At 55.1% G+C, this 18970-nt stretch overlaps 6 protein-coding genes across 6 annotated transcripts; 2 read left to right on the top strand and 4 right to left on the bottom strand.

The window, feature by feature from the left end:
• Nucleotides 1–567: 567 nt before the first annotated feature.
• On the bottom strand, nucleotides 568–2886 carry PV08_07171 (uncharacterized protein; the record flags this gene model as incomplete). Its single annotated transcript, XM_016381503.1, has 1 exon — nucleotides 568–2886. One exon carries the CDS (start codon nucleotides 2884–2886, stop codon nucleotides 568–570), a length of 2319 nt encoding a protein of 772 aa, XP_016234605.1.
• Nucleotides 2887–3613: 727 nt separating this feature from the next.
• On the bottom strand, nucleotides 3614–4817 carry PV08_07170 (uncharacterized protein; the record flags this gene model as incomplete). The annotated part of the gene is made up of 4 exons (XM_016381502.1): nucleotides 3614–3745; nucleotides 3805–4096; nucleotides 4168–4514; nucleotides 4584–4817. The coding sequence occupies 4 exons, from the start codon at nucleotides 4815–4817 to the stop codon at nucleotides 3614–3616; spliced, it is 1005 nt and encodes a 334-aa protein (XP_016234604.1).
• An 893-nt stretch (nucleotides 4818–5710) lies between these two features.
• On the top strand, nucleotides 5711–6734 carry PV08_07169 (uncharacterized protein; the record flags this gene model as incomplete). Its single annotated transcript, XM_016381501.1, has 2 exons — nucleotides 5711–6263; nucleotides 6361–6734. 2 exons carry the CDS (start codon nucleotides 5711–5713, stop codon nucleotides 6732–6734), a joined length of 927 nt encoding a protein of 308 aa, XP_016234603.1.
• A 424-nt stretch (nucleotides 6735–7158) lies between these two features.
• On the bottom strand, nucleotides 7159–12351 carry PV08_07168 (uncharacterized protein; the record flags this gene model as incomplete). Its single annotated transcript, XM_016381500.1, has 15 exons — nucleotides 7159–7369; nucleotides 7434–7901; nucleotides 7952–8573; nucleotides 8629–8693; nucleotides 8780–8830; nucleotides 8882–8953; nucleotides 9005–9128; nucleotides 9192–9548; nucleotides 9605–9767; nucleotides 9820–10568; nucleotides 10632–10865; nucleotides 10930–11209; nucleotides 11269–11489; nucleotides 11550–12078; nucleotides 12136–12351. The coding sequence occupies 15 exons, from the start codon at nucleotides 12349–12351 to the stop codon at nucleotides 7159–7161; spliced, it is 4362 nt and encodes a 1453-aa protein (XP_016234602.1).
• A 2983-nt stretch (nucleotides 12352–15334) lies between these two features.
• On the top strand, nucleotides 15335–17177 carry PV08_07167 (uncharacterized protein; the record flags this gene model as incomplete). The annotated part of the gene is made up of 4 exons (XM_016381499.1): nucleotides 15335–15527; nucleotides 15600–15681; nucleotides 15828–16048; nucleotides 16267–17177. 4 exons carry the CDS (start codon nucleotides 15335–15337, stop codon nucleotides 17175–17177), a joined length of 1407 nt encoding a protein of 468 aa, XP_016234601.1.
• A 332-nt stretch (nucleotides 17178–17509) lies between these two features.
• PV08_07166 (uncharacterized protein) lies at nucleotides 17510–18788 on the bottom strand (the record flags this gene model as incomplete). Its single annotated transcript, XM_016381498.1, has 2 exons — nucleotides 17510–18326; nucleotides 18382–18788. 2 exons carry the CDS (start codon nucleotides 18786–18788, stop codon nucleotides 17510–17512), a joined length of 1224 nt encoding a protein of 407 aa, XP_016234600.1.
• Nucleotides 18789–18970: the final 182 nt, after the last annotated feature.

The raw sequence follows: 18970 nt of genomic DNA, 5'->3' as shown, positions 1-18970 counted from the left end.
AAGCCCCATGTTGACCGTCGAGGGCTCGGGGATGCAGCAGACGCTGAAGCCTCTAAAGGCGCAACATCAGGGGCCGTACGGAGGAGGCATTGAGTAAGGAGGGATCCTGCCTCGCCTGTTGCGCAGAGGACAGTCAACGGAAGGGTGTGGTACTAAAGAGCTTTATCTTGTCTAGTTTGCACGCAGCACCGGCGGACCTGCTCGGTGACGTCCCAACTCACCACACAATTTCACAGCGTCAGGTTTAGGCGAGATTGACCACCGCTGTGAGTTTGTGAATCGGCGGACCCACGCGTGGGTGTACGGGGCCATGCTCCGTGCCTTCCCGGAATATCATTGATCCGTCCACGCGGGGACGGTGTCCGCTGTGCCCCGCACTGCAAGGCTGTGAATCCACGACAATCAGTCGGTGAAAAGGCTGACGGTGAGACAAGGGGTGTTACGCGCACAGGAGAGACTTGCACTAAGGGTCACAGCAGTGGACACTGTCCGTCACTCAGCTACCTAACTATCATCAGGACCATTGCCGCCACAGTTGACGATGATTGCTGGAGAGTGGCACTGTCTTCATTCAAAAGCATCAAAGGAGAAGATGCCCTCGAGCATGCTCGTCTCCATTTCGTTCGGCCATTCCAAGCCGCCGAGGTCGTCTGGCAAGCTCGCGCCGCCAGGCTCAAAGTTATGGTCAGGTAGTTGAGATTGAGAATGAGCATTCCCGTCACGATCTCGGTTCCATTCGTAAACATCCGCACCACCGCCTTGCGGATCTTCGCCTGGTCTATGTCCTGGTTTGAAGGACACGATATGCTGGTGCAACCGTTCCAACCCCCTGAGACAGTGTGTCGCAGCTGGGCTGAAGACCAAAAGGGCCGAAAGGGTCGCCTTGCATTTGTTCCAGCTCTCGGCCAACTTCGTCCAGCCGACGGACTCGGTGATTGTGTCACAGGCCATGGCGAGCAGTACGACAAGACCCGCGGTCCGCGCATAGTACAAATTGTACCACCAGGCCCCCGTCGCGGCGGTGGTCGAGCGGAGATGGACTTGGTCGATCAGCCTCGCCGAGTTCTCGACACACATTATCGACACGCCGCGCGCGAATATGAGGGACACTTCTGTAGCTGGGGCGGGCGGGCGATAGGTCGGGTCCATCGTGCCTTCCTCCGCCTGTGAACACACGTGCTGGCAGTAGTGGATGAACATGGGACGGTAGAGCAAGATGCGGAGGTGCAAGTATCGAGCGTACAACACCGACGCCTGCATCTCGAAGACGCGGCCATCAAAGAGGTCGGGCGGCAGTTTATGTCTTCGCTCCCAGTGGAGGTGATGGGGGATGTCGGCTTCAAACGCCGCTATGTCCGTGTCCATTCTCTGGACGAATGCAAAGTCGCCGAAATTGGCAAACTTGGCGCTGCTCTGGCCAGAGACTTGCGGAGTGGAACTCGGGGCGTAGATCTGCGACACCACCTGTCCCAACATGACATAGAGCTTGACTGACCGCACGAAGAACTCCAACCTCGAGGGGTACCCCGGCGGCTGGCCGTTGGGCCGGTCTAGATAGTAGTCGTCGATGGCCCGAGGTAGCGGGATGTTGCCAGGGGGGCTGAGCATCAGAGGTCGGCCCAGCGTCATGCTCACCACGGCGTCGAGGGTGACGCAGCCGTACCACACGCGACGGCGCATCTCTAACGCGAATGGCCCAGTCCATTTCCCTGCCTGGGGGTTTTCGATGTGCAAGCCGAGGCTCTGGGCAAGCCGACAGGTGATGCCGATGCAGAGCCAGCACCGATTGGGGTGAGGAGTACATTGAAGGTACTGGGTCATGATGAGCAGGGTCTGGATCACCGCCAGAGACCCGTCGTCGAACAGGTCGAGTCGGCACAGGTCTCTCGCCTTGTTCGCAAACACCTCTTCCAACCTGCGGCGGTCGTCCCGTGGCATGTTCATGAACTGCGTCGCCAGCGCTAACATGACGTTCAGAGCGCAGTGGTAGACGATGCTGCGCGGGCCGTATTCTGCAGAGCCACCGAGTCCAGCTTCGGGGGTGTTGAGTTCGCTCTCGGCGGGACCGGGGTCCCATAGTTGCTCGTAGGCGCGCGTGAAGGTAGGCTTGTGGATGAAGGGATACAGCGGATATATCCTCTCCCAGTAGGTGCCCAGAGCAGCGTCCATAATTGGCCGAGGGAGTAGTGACAACTGCCCTGGATCCTTCAGGGCCCAGAACGTGGAATCCATCAAATTCACGCTAGGCCAATGTGGATTTCGCAATGGCCCGGTGGACGCACCTGCAGGGTCGCCATTCGGGATGGTACTGTAGACCTGCTGCATGAACGACACGGTAGAAGAGCTGCCATAGTATCGGCTGTCGTGTGCCTGCTCATGTGGCCGCTCGGCCGAGTTGGCACCCATGGCGTCCACGGGGCTGTACCCTTCCTGATTGCGTGGCGGCGTCGGGTTCGACGTCGCCGTTTCTGGATGCTGGACGGCGAACCCCTGTTGAGTACTTCCGGGCGAGTCGGTGCATCGTGGCTGCTGGCTTCCCACCCCGGGATCTGAGGAGGTTCGCAGATTGCTGAGTTCGCGGTTGACACGCTCTAGTTGTTCAATCCGGTAGTGCAGAGTGTCGATGTACTCTTTCTGCCGCAAGATTTCCTGTGGGCAGGACTTGTATGTGCATGGTTCCACGCGCGTGCCCGCAGGCGCCCGTCGTCGTGCGCATTGCCAGCAGACCGGATGTGTACCGTCACACTTGAGATGCCGCACCCTGCACGGATCGCAAGCCAGGACGGCCTTCTTTCGCTTGCGCGGCGCATTGCCGTCTGTGTTGTAGGGCGCCTCACCATCCTCCTGTACCGGAGCGTTTTGAGTCTCAGGGCCTCTTTGATCCATCAAGCATGCATGAGCGCGCGTGCCTCGGAAACAACAGGGAGGAGTCTTGGGGACAGATAGATCGCGAAGTGGCTTGACGACCAGGCTGCCCAAGGCCTCGCTGTCCAGCGCAAGGCTATCAGCTCAATTGCAAGTTTTGAGGCTGAATTGGCCTGGATGCCCACGGTGATACACAGCGACAACTACACTCCTCCAGAAGAATTGCTGTAGATAGGTTTGGGCAAGATTCCTCACTTGTGTGAAGCCTCAGGCTAGTGAGGCTGCGTTGTAGATGTGAGAGTCGATGAAGAGGGCAAAGTCATCAAGACCGCCAGCTCAAGCCAAGACAGGGTTCTTTAGTCAGCGTGCAGACGACCAGCATCAACACCACTACGAAACCAGAACAAACGACTAGGGATAGAAAGGCATTTGAGACAGGCATCAGACACGGGACGTTTCTTCATCTTCGCGGGAGATATTTACCACGCTCCTTCTCGCCTCAACCAGCAAGTATGGCAAGTCATCTCGCTGAATGCAACGGGTCCGCTGCATGCAAGGCGCACTAGGCATCCCCCCTCTGATCATTCCACCTTCTGCTGAATCCAGAATTACGCCTATCGAGATATGGCTGTCGATATTCAAGGAAATGTATTCCACCATCTCAGAGGTCACTCGCTGAGGTTCCGCTCGTTAAGAGATTCAAGATCCGAACAGTCTTCTATCTTTGGCGCACCACCATATAACACATCTACCCGTCAAGTTTCAAGACATAATACGAACGGTCCGCGGCGCTTTCTGCATCTCTCGACTTATCCAAAAAGTCCCCAAATTTGGTATAGAACGTGGTTCCCGCTCCGATGTTTCCCCAGAGTTGGATGGCCTGTATCGAGATCACACACGTCAGCGACGGACCCAGGAGGAGCACTTGGAATATCTCACCCTCATTCTTGCCGTGGGCTTCTCATGGGCGACAATGGCAAAGACATGATTCGCCTTTCCGCCATAGTTGGAAATGATGATGTCTCCAGCTCTCAACCCCGGCGTGTCCTCGTCGGACGCATCGAACTCAGGTGACAACTTCGCCTCGAATGCCTTCAGCAAGGCTTCTCCAGAGTCAAAGATGCCAGGAAATGCAGCTTCGAAGGCTTCATCATCATAGTACATTGGCTTCAAGACTTCCGCGTCCACGAAACCACTTTTGATTGCGGCATAGAATACCAGCTCCCAGCAGCTGGGGGAATTGTCAGTATCTCTCGGCCTCTAACACGACGTAGGGGGGTTTCCCGTTCACGGGTTACTCACTTGAGCAAGGAAGTCGGAGGCAATTCATCCTGAGCGCCACCGTTCAACCATGCTTGAAAGTCGGCGCTTCGACCCCCCTCCCACATGAACAGACCCAGCATGTTCATCCGCAGGTGGTGAACGAAACGTGCCCTGGCACTTGCTCCGTCGGGCAACACTGGCAACGGGCGGAGTGGCTCCCACCCCGTACGAGGAAAGATCTTGGTCTGGTAATCATATGGAGTGATGAACTGTTCAGTCGCCGGCAACCCGGACACGTAATCGATCTCTTGCCGAAGGACCTCCTCGATCCCATCCTGCTTGTCCTCGGGGAGCTCCGTGTACCGCCCGAAGAACCATTCAAAGTTCTGCCTTCGAGGTCAGCACGGGAGAATGTGCAGTGAAACTTGAGGCGTTTTGGAATCGGAGTCCCCTACCTCCAGAAAGAGCCAGGATCGTGCGCTCAACATCAACTCGGGAGTGATGTCACTGGACATCCCATGGCTGACGATGAACATTTCATATCTCTCGTCGTTGACTGACAATCCCAAGCCCTCAATGCCAGGTTTCGGTCCACTATTGCCCTTCCCGGCAAAATAGGCTTCGATGATGATGTCGTCTTTCAGGCCGGCGGGGAGTTTGTTGAGCGTGCTCGGCAGTACAACGGACATGTTGATTTATTTGGGTTCTGCGACAACAGCACGAGCCTTCGAGTTGGTGTGTGGATGCGACAGGGAGAAGTAGAAAGGGTTGAACGGTTTTGAATTCTCCTGGTTGGGATTCCGTCCTCTCTCGCCCTTTTTGTACCCCTAGATCTACCCGTGCGATGTGTAAAATGGAAACGCCGTCCTTGGAATTGCCAGCATCCTCGACGGTTGGATTTAATTCTTGTTCTTCAGCAAGCCACAGTTCAATAGCGATCGAATTGGAGTGCTGGTGTCCTCTCGAGCGCCTGGCGGTGCTGTGCCACGAGTCGATATTGTCACTCCTCTACGCTTTGGCTGCTGCGTGACCGTTCCAGACCAGCTGAGCCGGGTGACGAAAGGAGCGCCACGATCCTCGATCTGTCCACGAAGAAGTAGCCATGCATGCAAGCTGAATCTCACCGTCAAATCAAGCATGGTCGCGAAGTGGTGCACGTCGAGACGAGACAAACGCACCTCAATTGTCGTGGTAAATGGTTCAGCTCGATTCCGAACTGGGCATGTCGATGCGGGCCAACGAGGTGCATATGCACTCCTGACTCAAGTACGTCGTGAAGCTGAGAGATACTTGACCCACGCGCTGCTCTGCCTGTACTTACGCAATAGACTCTCGGAAAGTGTCAGGATGAGTTCCCACTGTGCATCGGTTTATTGAGGGACAGGGATGCCTTCAGATAAGAGTTTAATTTCAATCGAGGCCTCGTTCAGCCTCGCGGACCGAGGCTTCTGCCTCAATGTGGATTGCGGGGACGAACTGGACCTCGATACTCAGCACCGCAAGCACGGGGCACTCGTATCTCTTTCTTAACCGAATGTCCACGGCCCCGGTTCCTTCGAAAGGCAACACGACCATCACCACCATGGCCACCGAAGCATTCAGCATCTCCCGCAAGGACCTGTCGGGCCCCCGAGACACCACGGTCCTCATCACCGGCGGCTCGTCAGGGATCGGTCTACAAACCGCCGTCCTTTTGCACGACCTCGGGAACAACATCATTGTCGTCGACCGGGCCAGACCACACCCGTCGGCCCCCAAATCACTGACGTCGTCACCCCGGTTTTTCTACCAGGCATGCGACATCACGTCGTGGAAGTCGCAACGGGGTGCGTTCGAAGCGGGCTTCAAGAAATTCGGATCGATCGACGCCGTATTCGTCAACGCCGGCGTGGCAGAGTACAAGGACCAGTTCTTCAAGGACGAAACGGACGAGGACGGGCTGCTCAAAGAGCCCGACCGTCGGACCGTGGACATCGACATGCACGCGGCCAACGACACGGCGAAGCTGGCCATTTACTACATGCGCAAGGAGAAGCCGCCGGGCAAGCCCAGGGGAGGGAGTATAGTTATGACGGCCAGTCTGGCGGGATACCTCGCGAGTGCCGGCGCGCCGCTGTACAGTGCTGCGAAACATGGTGAGCTGTCCCCGGAAAAGCCAAACCCAGGCGCCGGTTGGCCCCTTTCTTGCATGGATACCTCGCGACAGGCATCACGGACTAATTACACCTCCAGGCATCGTGGGTCTCATGAGGGCGCTCAAGAACGACACGGCCACGCTAGGGATCGCAGTCTCCGTCGTCGCACCGGGTATCACGCTCACGGATATCATCTCGGGTCGACAGCCCGGGGAGTCTCTCCAGGACTGGGCGAAGAGGATGCGCGCGGTCGGTGTGCCCATCAACGACCCGGCCGAGATCGCCGAGGCCGTAGTGTACCTTATGAGTCAGGGTATGGAGGCGAATGGGAAGGGGTTGCTGGTTCAAGCTGGGCGGGTGGCCGACCTCGAGAGAGGGATCGCGACGTCAAGAAAGATCTGGATGGGAGAGGAGATGCTGCGGTTGTTCCGGGGTGGGAGGAATGCACCGCTGTTCCCGAACAAGTTGTAGGTGTGGTCAGCAAAGGTAGATCTCCATTTCATTTTCTACTTGGGCCTATACATCAGGTGCATATCTTCGTGACGTCCTGACTTACTCGGTCGGCTACCCGAAGCTCGCCATCCACGACCTGTAAGGTATCATTTCGCAGGCTTCAGATATTGAATGATACCCCGGACTCAACGCCACAGCATCTCATCGAGGACACCCACCTGATTGACGTGAGATCAGAACTACAGTTCAGACCATCAGCATCTTGCATCCAAGCCCGCTGTTCCTGATACGGATCGAGACTGAAGGAAACCCATCCGCCCGAATCGTCGCCACAACGGCCACAGGCCAAGATTGCCCGTGAGTACTCCCGGTCGATTGTTGTGACGCTGTAGTCCTTCAGATCGATGAAGATATCTTTCCGCTGAAGAGATTTGTGTGTAAATTACACCTTCTGGTAGAGCTGAGCAAACTTGGATTCTTGTGCGAGCAAGACTCCCGGTTGGTCGTACTCGAGTAGTCTTCCATCCTCCAGGAGCGCAACCATGTCGTACCGCAAAATATGATCAAGCCGGTGCATGACTGCCAATACAGTGCAGGCCCGGAACTCGTTGTCGATAATGTCTTGTATCTTGGATTCAGTCTCGCTGTCGACGCTGCGAGTCTGGTTAGCCCGGTCTTGCCACTGCTCCAAAGCCGAGGATGACGCCCGACGCTCACCTGCTTGTGATCTCATCGAGGATCAATACTTTGCTTTGCCTCACCATGGCTCTGCAGAGGCAAAGCAGTTGTCTTTGACCCATGGACCAAGCGGCCACATCGATCGCAACATCCAGCCCCCCCTGCTCTCGGACCATGTCCCACAACCCAACTCGCATCAGAGACGCGACGATTGTGTCGTCCGAGGCAACCTGAAATGGGTCGATATTAGTCCGAAGGCTGCCTGGTAGAAGGAGAAGATCCTGCGGCACGACGTTCAGGCGGGACCGGAGGTCCTGAGGCGAAAGTTTCGACACATCGACTCCATCCACTATGATGTGACCTTCATGGACCACCATCATCTGCACGAGGCAAGACGCCAGAGACGTCTTACCGCTCCCGGTCCGTCCACAAATGGCGATATGCTGGCCGGGCCGAATCTCAAGTGAAATGTTGCGCAGCACTGCTTGTTCGGCGTTTCTAGAAACCCTTTCTCAGAGCCCGGGATCATGGAACTCTTCCCATGAGAGGAAACTCACCCTTGATAAGAAGCAACAATGCTCACAAATTCGACTGCCCCATTGGAAGGCCAATCGGGCGGCGTGCTGCCTAGTTGATCTCTTGGATCTTCGGGTTCCGTCTCTCTTACAAAACGCATCACGCGTGCAACGGCGCCCACGCTGGACTCCGCCTTCGTCAAATTCTGGATCAGGCGGGCAAGGATCTCATTGAAGCCGGTGACCATGATCAACCCAACGCCTACGCTCCCCGAACTGAATTTGTCATGCCATGTAACCACGGTTGCGACAAGAACGACGGCGAGGACAGTCACCAGAACATCCAGCACAAAATTCAGCCAGTGCTGGATACAGCTCTGCAGATAGGCAGGGGCTTGTGCAACGTCGATGTGGTGACAGCACTTCTTCTCGTATTGCGATTGCCATCCAAAAGCACGGATCGTCACGGCGCCGGCAACAGACTCGGTGAAATGCGTGTATAGGGGTGCTCGCGCTTCAATGCTGAGTAGCCGCATTTGGCGCGAGGTTTGGAGATAGAAGCGTTGCAAGAAATACACCAATACCGCCAGCAATGGTAGGCTGACTCCGAGGTATTTCGAAAAGATGGCGAGGATTATCAGACTAATGAAACAGGACACCGCAGCTAATGCACTGATTAAGCTCCTTGAGTGTTGCAAGGTTCAATCATGGGTACTCACTGGAGGTGTAATTCACCAAGACGATGGGCAGCTCCATGTCAATGAGCTCCATGTCGTGGCTGAATCTGGGCGGCAGAGAGAGTGATCAACGAGATGCTCTTCAGAACTGGGTGGTTTTTGCGGGATCGAGGTGCCGGCGCATTCGACTCACCTGTTCAGCAGCTGTCCATGATCAGTGGCGGCGAGCACTCGAAAAGAGGATCTGACAAGGTCTGCTTAGTAGGCGTTCTTCAATTCACAGGCAACGTCTTACCGGAAAGTCGTTTCAAGCAGGTCGGTATGAAAGCGAATAGCCGTATTGGATATGACGAAAACAAAGGCGACCCTGGTATCTCCGGTCAGGGCTTGCTTTTGGGGCTGCTTCATACACGCTCACCATGCCGATACGAAAATGCCCAAGGTCCCGAGCATGGCGAGCATGGCGTATAGGCCCATCCACAGCCCAACGTCATGATTTGGTTGCTTTTCGTTGGCCTCGGACCACCATTTGAGAAGGACCACTGAAGGCATAGAAGTCAGTGTGGATCCACCTTGTGGATGGTGCATTATTGGATCACACTTACCAGAGAAGTTGGTGCAAAACTCCAACAGCGTCACGAAGGTCAGGTACAAGGCTACGACGCCCGCACCTGCACTCTGGAAGTAGTATTGGTACACGCTGAGGTCCCCATTCTTGCGTCTCAGGTCGTGCTCTGTATCTACTGCCTCTTCCGAGGCCTCTTGCAGGCGGTGTGAGAACTCGTCTGGTGGCAACAGTTCGGACGGAGGCACTTCTTCGACAGTTTCACTGTCTTGGACAGACTTCCTTCCCAGCTTGTGAACATAGCTCGACTTTCCGAGGAGGCTGGAAGGAGTGCCGACCTCGGTAATCCTCCCGTCTTCCAATATCACGATGGCGTCGGCAAACGCCATTATATTCCCTGAACCTCAGAGGTCAGCGAGTCAGGTCGTGGGAGAGGTGGAAGGAGGAACCAACCAGTATAGGTAGCGATGATCACGGTGATATGGGGCTTCCGAAGCAGCCCATGCTTTCCAAACAGACGGTTGGACACGATGTTGGCGGTGCGCATGTCCATGCTGCTGAACACGTCATCGAGAAGGATGGTTTTGCGCCTCGAATACACTGCGCGAGCCAGAGCCTAGAGGAACGTTAGTCATAGACAGCTATACTGTCACGCAGAGCCCACTTACGACGCGTTGCTTCTGTCCTCCGCTCAAGCTGACTCCCTCACTTCCGATGCGAGTCTGGTCAGCATGCTGTAGGCTTTCAATATCCACGTCCAGCGCACACGCGGCCTTGACAGAAGAATACCACCGCTGGTCGTAGACAGACTGGCCGATTATGTTCTGAAAAATGGTCCCGTTTTCAAGCCATGGTTGCTGCGCGCAGTAGGCAGCCCCTTCGGACAAGATCTCATACTGCTTTGAGGTACTCTCCGGGCTCGCAGAGACCGGTATCAACTCGCCGAGGAGACTTTTCAAAAGTGCCGACTTCCCAGCCCCAACAGGACCTGCAATTACTGTGATGTTCCCACGGTGGATGGTGGCGTCTAGGCTCTTGAGCACAGGGGGCCGATCTTTACTCCAGCAAAAGCTCACACGGCTGAGTTCGATGGACTTCCTGCCCTGATCCGGCTCAGGACCGACGTCTACTGACTTTTCTGACACTCCAACGTAATCTGCTACCTGTGAGCACCTGTTCCCGTCATGCACACCCAAGTCGCCACTGCAGAATTCTTGGATGCGTTCAAACAGTCCAAGGCACTGGACAAAATTTGGTAGTGACTGAATGAAGATCACGACCGGCGATGTCAAAAGAGCGATAAGGGACACCGACGTAAACGCTTGCACCGTTAGCAAGGTTTCGTTTTTCCAAAACACAGCTATAACGGTGTACATGGAGAAGGTAAGAACAGGTGCAAGGTTCATCGGCGCGAGAGCTAACCACTTGTATTAGCGGAGTGCATCGACGGTAGGTGCAGGAAGCTTAGTTGAAGACGCACAGAGGAACACAGTTACCGTTAGGAGCTTTCGGTACACTGCAGAACTCTGGATCTCGCGGACACGCAGCCTCTGGATTGCTTCAGACACCACGCCGTCTAGTCCAGCCATCTTGACTGTTTTCACAACATTCAGAGTTGCGCCCGTGACTCGGAGACGCTCTTGAACCTGCTTGATCCATGCAACCTGCGCGTCCTTCGTCAAGATGGAGACCTTGGACGTGATGGCCACAAACGCTGCGTCCAGGCACAAGGGCTTAGCTTAGACAGGGTTTCGCCGGGTTTGAGATTCTGAGCTTACCCGTTACGAGGAGAACAGGCATGAGACAGGCAATTGACAATTGAAGCCCCAGTAGCCAGGATGCGACCGCGATGCTGACCAGTGAGGTCCACACTTCATGGAAGGATAGCATTCCATTCGCCAGACGCTCCACGTCGGTGCTCATCAAGGCCATTGCAGTGTGCTCGCCTGACTCGAAGGACCTCATGTGCAGACTTTGTCGATAAACCAAGGCGCTTAGTCCACCTCGAAGTCGAGTGGTGAAACGGACGTTCTGATACCAGTAGATCGATTTACAGACCTAGACCGGACGACTGTCTGTCAGTGATTTGGTCTTCACCAAGAGAGTAACAGACATACGGCTATCCCTAGGTACACTAGGGCCCAGCCAGCTATGATGCCCTTGCCACTGTGGGAATCCAGGTTCTGTTGATCGACAAACTTGACTGTGGTTGCTATGAGGAATGGTTGAGAGAAGGTGAATGCGGCGAGGCAGAGACGCGGAACTATCGGGCTCAGGAAAGAGAAGACGTAGGCGTGAATGCAAGCATAGAAGAGACTGTATCGACGCTTCTGATCATCTGTTGACACGAGGGTCAGCCATCTTCCTGGGAGACCATATCTTGACTTTTCCGTCTTACATCTCGCCCATGTTGAGCTCAATTCGTCTGCCAGTCGAATGCTCCTGAGCTTTTGATCAAGCGAAGGGAGATCATGAAGTGATATGATTTTGGAATGCCCCGTGCGAAGGAGGGGGACGATCCAAGCGAATATCGTCCGGCTCCAGATTCCACTGAGCTGCTCAGGCGCAAAAGGTTGATTGTCGGTCGAAGGCGGGATGTGTTTCTTCCGTGATTGTAGAAGCAGCGCCACCGAAGAGGACCCTAGAGCCACTGTTGAGGCCACAGGAACCGGGACTGGGGGGCTGATGAGCCATAGCGTCCGGGTTCTGACGACCCCAGAAAGAATCGAGGCGGTCAGGTACAGGCTCGGGGCGGTTGATGGACGGAGCGATCGTCGATGGTCCCAGAACAAGAAGACCTGGACGATGCCGGTGGCAACGAGAGATAGAATGTCTGCTGCTAGAGAGGCCCGGGTTCTGAATGCTGAGATCTGGATGCGAAGCACGAGCATCACCAAAAGTGCGGTGGTGTTGGCAAGCAACGCAGCCTGGATGTAGCATGTCAGGTCGGCTGGGAACGGGGCACGTACAAGTTCCCGACTTACTGACTGAGCAATGAATGATGGAGACCTGCATGAGGGCTTCAAGGGCGGTCTTCGGACCAGCATGAATACAGATGAAGGCGAAAGAAAGATGAAGAGGGCAGCTGGCAAGCACCCCAGGAAGACATCTTCAAAGAACAGCGTGAAATCCAGGCTTCGGCAGCTAGAAGGGACACGGGGGCCAAAGAACTGGTCACTGTCGCTGGGACAGCCTGCCATGACCGAAGTACTTGTATGTCGGTATAGAGAGAGTGGTGTTGGTGGCTGACATTGGAATTGTTCTCGTGCAATGCTAACATTCTTGAGGCACCCTTGGTACAAGGAAAACTACCTTGGTCCTGTCTTGGAGTCTCGTTCTCTTCAGCCCCAGAGTCGATAGAGGCAGCCGGCAGACGCGTAGGCAGACCTGGTGCCTACTGTATCACCATCATGCCCACTTGCCCCAAGTTTAGTCTCCAGGGGATTGATTCCATCGTGGCAAGTGGCTATCGATCTCCAAACCCCTATGACAACCCTTCGCCTATATCGGAGTCTGGGTTGTTACTCACCATAGAGGCACAAGTTTCGTGGTGTGCTACTCTGCTGTCGTCGCCCACGCCGCTGGGGGAAGGTATTCCGAAGCAACGTGACCAGAAAACCTGGACAGATGGCCTGCGCGAACAGTTCGATGAAAACACCAAAGCCCTCGGAACCACACAGCAAGTGAGTCCTCCCTGGTACGACCGTCCAAGAGCTACATGTAGAAGGTGGCCGGCGCCATGATGGTGAGAAGGATGTAGTACTCGGGGATGACGTGGTCAACAAAGCATCAACAGCCAAGAGGGTCAATGGCTTGGAACATCGATGAACAATATGCTTACCCCGGTTCAACGTACACCACACCAAGCGGTGCGTGATGGGTGCAGCCTATCTGAAATCGAGGCCGTCGAGAGGCAGGGTCAGTATTGCAGCGAAATCACACACAAGTGCGTGCAGGGCGTTGGAAGACTGGTCCAGTCATTCAGTGTGCTCTTCTGACCCTCTATCATCTTTGCCCGCCCCTCTAGATCACGGCTAGACGGCCTGCCAACGCATGAATCATGGACGTGCCTCGCGTAGCAGATCGTTCGAAATACAAGGTGCGATGCCTTTGAGGAGAGTCAGGATCAATCTGTCGATAAGAGGTACGACTCAAATCCCCTCACGCATTTGATCGGGTGCAACCCATCTGAAGTAGATGCGTCGGAGATGCAGGTATAGGCCAGAGCCTGTGACAGCCGAAGTCAAGAAGTCAAAGAACTTGCAACAGTCCTCGCACCAGCCGTGGCGCGAAGCCACCCTCATCCCGCTGGTACAAGTATACCCGGCTGACAGGATGGCTGCCACCGTGGCCCCGGCCCAGACAAACCACAAGGGCTGTTGCTTGGCTCAGTTGCGGCGGACCCAGGAGCGCCACCGGCCACTGCGTTGTGCGGGATACTGTTCCCTCGATCACGGCGCCCCGAGGAAGAAGAAGACGGCCATGCAGTTTGTGCATAGACCATCACTCGCGGCGTGGCACGTACGGTCAAAAGGCCACAATGCCAGCACTTGAGCTACCTATTTCATATGGCAAATAGGCTTCTGGGGTTTGACTTCTGAGTAATGTCTCCGTACCTGCGGAGTACAAGTAACGCACCTACAGTACCAAAACGGCCTGATGAAAAGCCACCTTTCGGACTTGTTCACTGGTGGGGATCTCACAACGGCGTCCGGGTACAGCATCTGCATCTCTCGGCTGGAAATCCAGTCACTCCAGGTCTGATATGAGTCCTGGTTCTGGAAGCAACCGATTGACCCTTGATCACGTTTTTGCGTAACGACGTGTACCTTGAAAGTCAAAAAGACTTATCAGCACTGCTGTCAAACACCTGTACGTGTGCGACCCGTGTCGTTCTGCTGCTTCTCTTCTCCGCCCTTATCTGTCGGTCCTGAGTCCTGCGCAGGAGCAGCAGCAGCGGGCCAAGCAAGACCAGCCTGACCTGTGACACCTGTCAGGGCGTCGGCCGGCGTCCAGTAGCGGCCAGCCACTGTACGTAAAGAAGTCCGAAGAAAGCCAGCGAAAGGTCGGAAGTACCTCAAACACGAGTCAAGCCCCAAACATTGACTTTGCTTTGTCCCGCATTCGACTTGCTTCCGCACATGCACATCCTGGACAGGGGACGCTTGAGTGGTCGGCATTATTTATATAATTTTACTGTACCTGTATGATGGGCCCCAAAAGGGGTGTATCTAACTATCTTTGGCAAGCTTGGTGCAATTGTACCCTCATTCTTTTCAGCTCAGCCTGGATACACCTTGCTCAACCCTCCTCAAAATACAGTACCTGGGACTTCGGCTCTCCTTGCCGGGGCGGGGGGTGGTGGGAGGAGGATCAAGAAAGACCAAACTAACACGTTTCCGACGATCAACAAACCTTTGTCTGTCTATCATCTTTCCAGCCCATGTCGTCAGTCCGAGACCAGCAAGGATCATCGCACTGCAGAGAACCTTCCCCCAATCAATCCACAACTCATGTCGACATGGTTCCTTTTTGTTTTGTGAACCCTGGTCGGCGGCCTGAGTCAGGCAAGGAGCGACATTCCTGGCGTACGCCCGCCTTTCAAACCAGCCCACCCCCGTTCTTGTGTGACCTGTGATGCACTCGTTGCTCTAGTACGAGGTACAACCTTTGCCCCTTCTGAGTTCTTGACTGACGCAGTTCCGGTCAACGGTCGGCGTACGGTGTACCTATTACGAGCACGACTCGTGCATGTAGTGTAAGGTGAACCACACCAACGGGCTAACCACACCTGTGTCAATAGTGTCAGATCGCTGATCTTTTGTGTCTCCCTGTACTCGTTCCAGGTTCCGCATGGGTGTGCCTGTGTCCGTGTCTGATGAGTGGGCTTCCCCCCTTCCCCCATCTGATGAACATGTGGGAGGCAAAAGAAGTTTGAACCGAGAGAAGAACGAGAAATGAGCCCAAACGGGTGCTGTGTGTGCTGTGTACTCCATATAACACTTGTCACCATGCCCAGGATCGACCATCTATGACCCAACCTCCTCCCTTCCCAAGACTTGGAAACTCAGTCCATCCAGGTTTGTTTATACTTGGTTGATGCTACAGCGGCTGACGAGGTTAAGTTTGGTGTCAATCGATGCATTCCTGTGAATTTACGGATAGCACATCGTCAAGGCCGACATGTTCTCTTCGTTGCCCTCGTGGCTAGACTGGTATCGAAAACCCTCCTATCGGGACCCTATCATTTTCTCGGCGTCAATCAGGGCAGATCTCGAGAATGGCCTCACTTCGAGACCGGGCTCGATCAGCTCACAGTCCGACTCTGCCATACCATCGAACTTGACCCTGGATCATGTTCTTAACAATGACACATGTACGTGTATACCTATGACAGGCACACACTCACAACGCCGGATGTTCATCGTTGACCTGATTCTTTTCACAGGCAGTCCTTTATCTCTGTACGACTTTTACATGTATCTAAAGCATATTGAGCGCTCACCAGAGAATCTGGAGTTTTATATCTGGTAGGGTATCCTAATGTGCTTTACTTGAGACCGGAGCTGTAAACCTCCTCTCTCTCTCTCTCTCCCTCTCTCGCCGCGTACAGCCTCTGCTCCACTCGCTCTGTGCTCGCACGGTACTGACTTTACTGACTCCTCTGCTCGCACAGGTTCAAAGACTACGAAGCACGCTACAACGAGAGCTCTCACACCAACTCCCCCACCCAAGAGACACCACTCCTCTTCTCTTCTAAAGATGAGAAATCTTCGTCTGCAGGCGGTGGCACCTACTGCTCTCTCGGATTCGGAGCGCCAGGAGACGCAACCGAATTGAGTACTCCTACTACTACCACCACCACCACCATCGCAGCCACCCAGCTCCCAGATCCAGGTGCGTCTATACCACACCTACATCTCACCTACACACGGACTTATACCTGCACATCCTACAACTTTGACACATGCCCCCCCCCTCCCCCCTCCCCCCGCGGTACCTCTGTCATCAGTGTCCTCCCCATTCCATCCCCCCATCACCGTCAACTTTCCAAGCGTCGTAATCTCACACATTGACGTTGTTTGACTGACTTGTTGTGGTGGTGGTTGGTGTAGCTTTCCAAACGTACATTGAAGACCTTGTGGTTTCTCAAGGATCCAGACGCTGCCGTCCGTTCTGGGACCGCAGCAACAACAACAACAACACCAACCCCAACAGCTCCGACAAGACGCTCGTGCACGCGCAGGCGCACACACACGGCGGGGGGCACGCGGCGGACTTGGCGACGAAGACGGCGACGACCATGTCCGCCTACCCCTACACGCGGCGCGAAGAGGTGTCGCACGTCGTCGCGCGGTACCTGACGGAGGACAGCCCGCGGGAGCTCAACGTGCCGCCGTCGATGCGGGCGCAGGTCCTCTCGGCGATGGCGCGGGGGGACCTGTCGCCGGGCCCGCTCCGGCCGGTGGCCGAGCACGTCTACTACCTCCTGCGCAACTGCTCGCACCGCAACTTCATCCGGCTGGGCGTCAAGAACGGCACCTTCGAGACGCTGTGCATGGTCACCGTCGTCGGCGTCCTCTTCACCGCCCTGGGCCTGCTGACCATGCTCCTGGTCGCGTTCGCGTCCCCGTCCGTCCGCCGCTCGTCGCGCTGGCGGGGCCTCGCGAGCGCCCCGTTCTGGGTCGTCGGCTTTTCGTTCCTCTTCGCCGGCTGGCGCGGCTCGTGCTTCCTGCTGCTGCTGTTCTCGCGCCGCCAGGAACTGCCCTGGGAGCGCCTGTCCGACGACGGGAGCACCAGGACCAGGAGGTCCTCCTCCTCCAACAACAACAACACCGCCACCACCTGGGGCCGGGGCCTGGTCAGGTTTGCGAAGAAGATGATGATCTTCGAACGCAAGATCCGCGTCAAGGACCGTGGCCTGCGGAAACTGCAGAGGAAAATCGTCGTCCAGAGCGTCGTCGGCGCCGTCCTCGCCACCGCCATCCTGGAGGTCGTCTTTCTGGTCTTGCCGATTTGGAAATGATACACTGGTTTTATCATTAGCTGTTCCCTCGTCATCAGTCCTTTGCTGTATTCACAGGGGAAAACGGCCGAGGTCCAAAAAGAGCTCACTGACGGAGAAAAAGACTATGGCCGGGAGTCCACCGCTGTAACAAACAAACAACGATATGTTTATTTCTATAATCTACCTGCTCTTGAATATCTGAAATGTACGCGCCATGTAATGAGACTATGCCTCCATCCATCCCTCCATCCCTCCATCCCTCCATCCAACCCTGTAACATCAAATTCATCAAACGATCTCGAGACCTAGGGACCTAGAGACCCAAAATCCTAACGACCCGAAAAGCCTAATTAGGATGCCTGATAAACCCGGAATGCGCCAAATTCCCAGTACGCATTCTCATAAGCACTGCCAGGCTGGTTGCTGACATAATCCACACACGTGCCAGGACACCCAGACTGGTCCGAGAAATACTGAGGTTGGCCGGCCCAGTCACCACAGAGATCGATGTTGGCGATGATGCTTTGGTTCCGGAAATGGCTCTCAATGTCACAATCCGTGCTAGGGAAGTCGGCCAGAGCTTCGGGCCAGGTCGAGGGGTCGGGGACGGTATTGGTAGAGTTCGATGTAGACGTCGTGATGTCGTTGGGAATATTGTCGCGGTCAAAGAACCACACTCGGATGCCAGCATCCCTCAGTTCCATGGCGTAGACTCCGCCACCGTTGTCGTTGAATTTCTCGCCAAACGTCGCCTTGGATCCCCGAACGCCACAGCCACTATCTCCGTCGGTCGAGTTCAGACAATTTGTATTCAACGACTTGCCAGTCTCTTTTCGTCTGACGTTCATCTTGCAGTCCTTCGTGGTGTGGAGGGTGACTTGGTTTCCATCGGGCGCAAGATTAGTGGCTTCTGCGACGTCAATTTCGCCGTTCATCGGCCAGTTGGAAGGGTCCGTCAGCCACAAGGCTGGCCAGGTCGAGCAGCCATACGGTGAATGCATCACGTCAAAGATGAAAAGCCCGTCGTTGTACGTGTTCTTTGACGTCACTCGCACTGATTTACGGCCAGTAGTCGTGTCAGTGTCGGAGAGGTCGACGCGCAAAATGGCCGACGTGGCGGTCGCAAAGGTCAAGTTCAGGGCGGCAGACCCTGGCCCATCGACGTAGCTGGCAGAATGTTATCAGCATATGCGATGGTTCACGCGAAATTGAGTACACTCACTGCACGAACCCCCCTGCAGGATCGTAACCGGTAAAATAGTCAAAGTTGTCGAAGAAGTTGTCTCCTGAAAAAGTGTCGACCAAGTTGTATTGGAGTTGGGAGTAGTTGGGATAGCGATTCTCTCGACTGACCACCACCGCCACGACAATGATTATGACGAGGACGATGAGAGTAATGACGGCCAAGATGATCCAGCACTTTCGAGACCAGTTCTTCGGGTTCCGTCTCGAGGTCGCCATGTCCCGGCCATAGAAGCCCGACGTTTGCTCTATCGGTGTCTTGGAAGCATAAGAAGATCTGGATGGCGGGTTGGACTGCATATATTGTGGAGGCTGATCTTGGGGATGCCCGAACCCTGATTGATACCCATGACCAGCATAGGGTCCGGATTGTGTGGCAGAAGACATGATCCGAGAATGATATTGCCAGCAAGATCAGGCGAGAGAGAGAGAGGGAGGCGCCTTAACAGCCAGGAGCGCAAGGTTGATACGATACTTTGGAGTGAGTGATTACAAGAACATGGCATAGAACTTGGAGTTTCTCATCAAGATGGAAACATTGACGACGCACGGAGGAGTCTCAGAAGAGT

Source organism: Exophiala spinifera (assembly GCF_000836115.1).
Source record: "Exophiala spinifera strain CBS 89968 unplaced genomic scaffold supercont1.5, whole genome shotgun sequence".
Taxonomy (NCBI): Eukaryota; Fungi; Ascomycota; class Eurotiomycetes; order Chaetothyriales; family Herpotrichiellaceae; genus Exophiala; species Exophiala spinifera.
The sequence above is the reverse complement of the archived record's forward strand: the minus strand, read 5'-3'. Positions and strand labels throughout refer to the sequence as shown.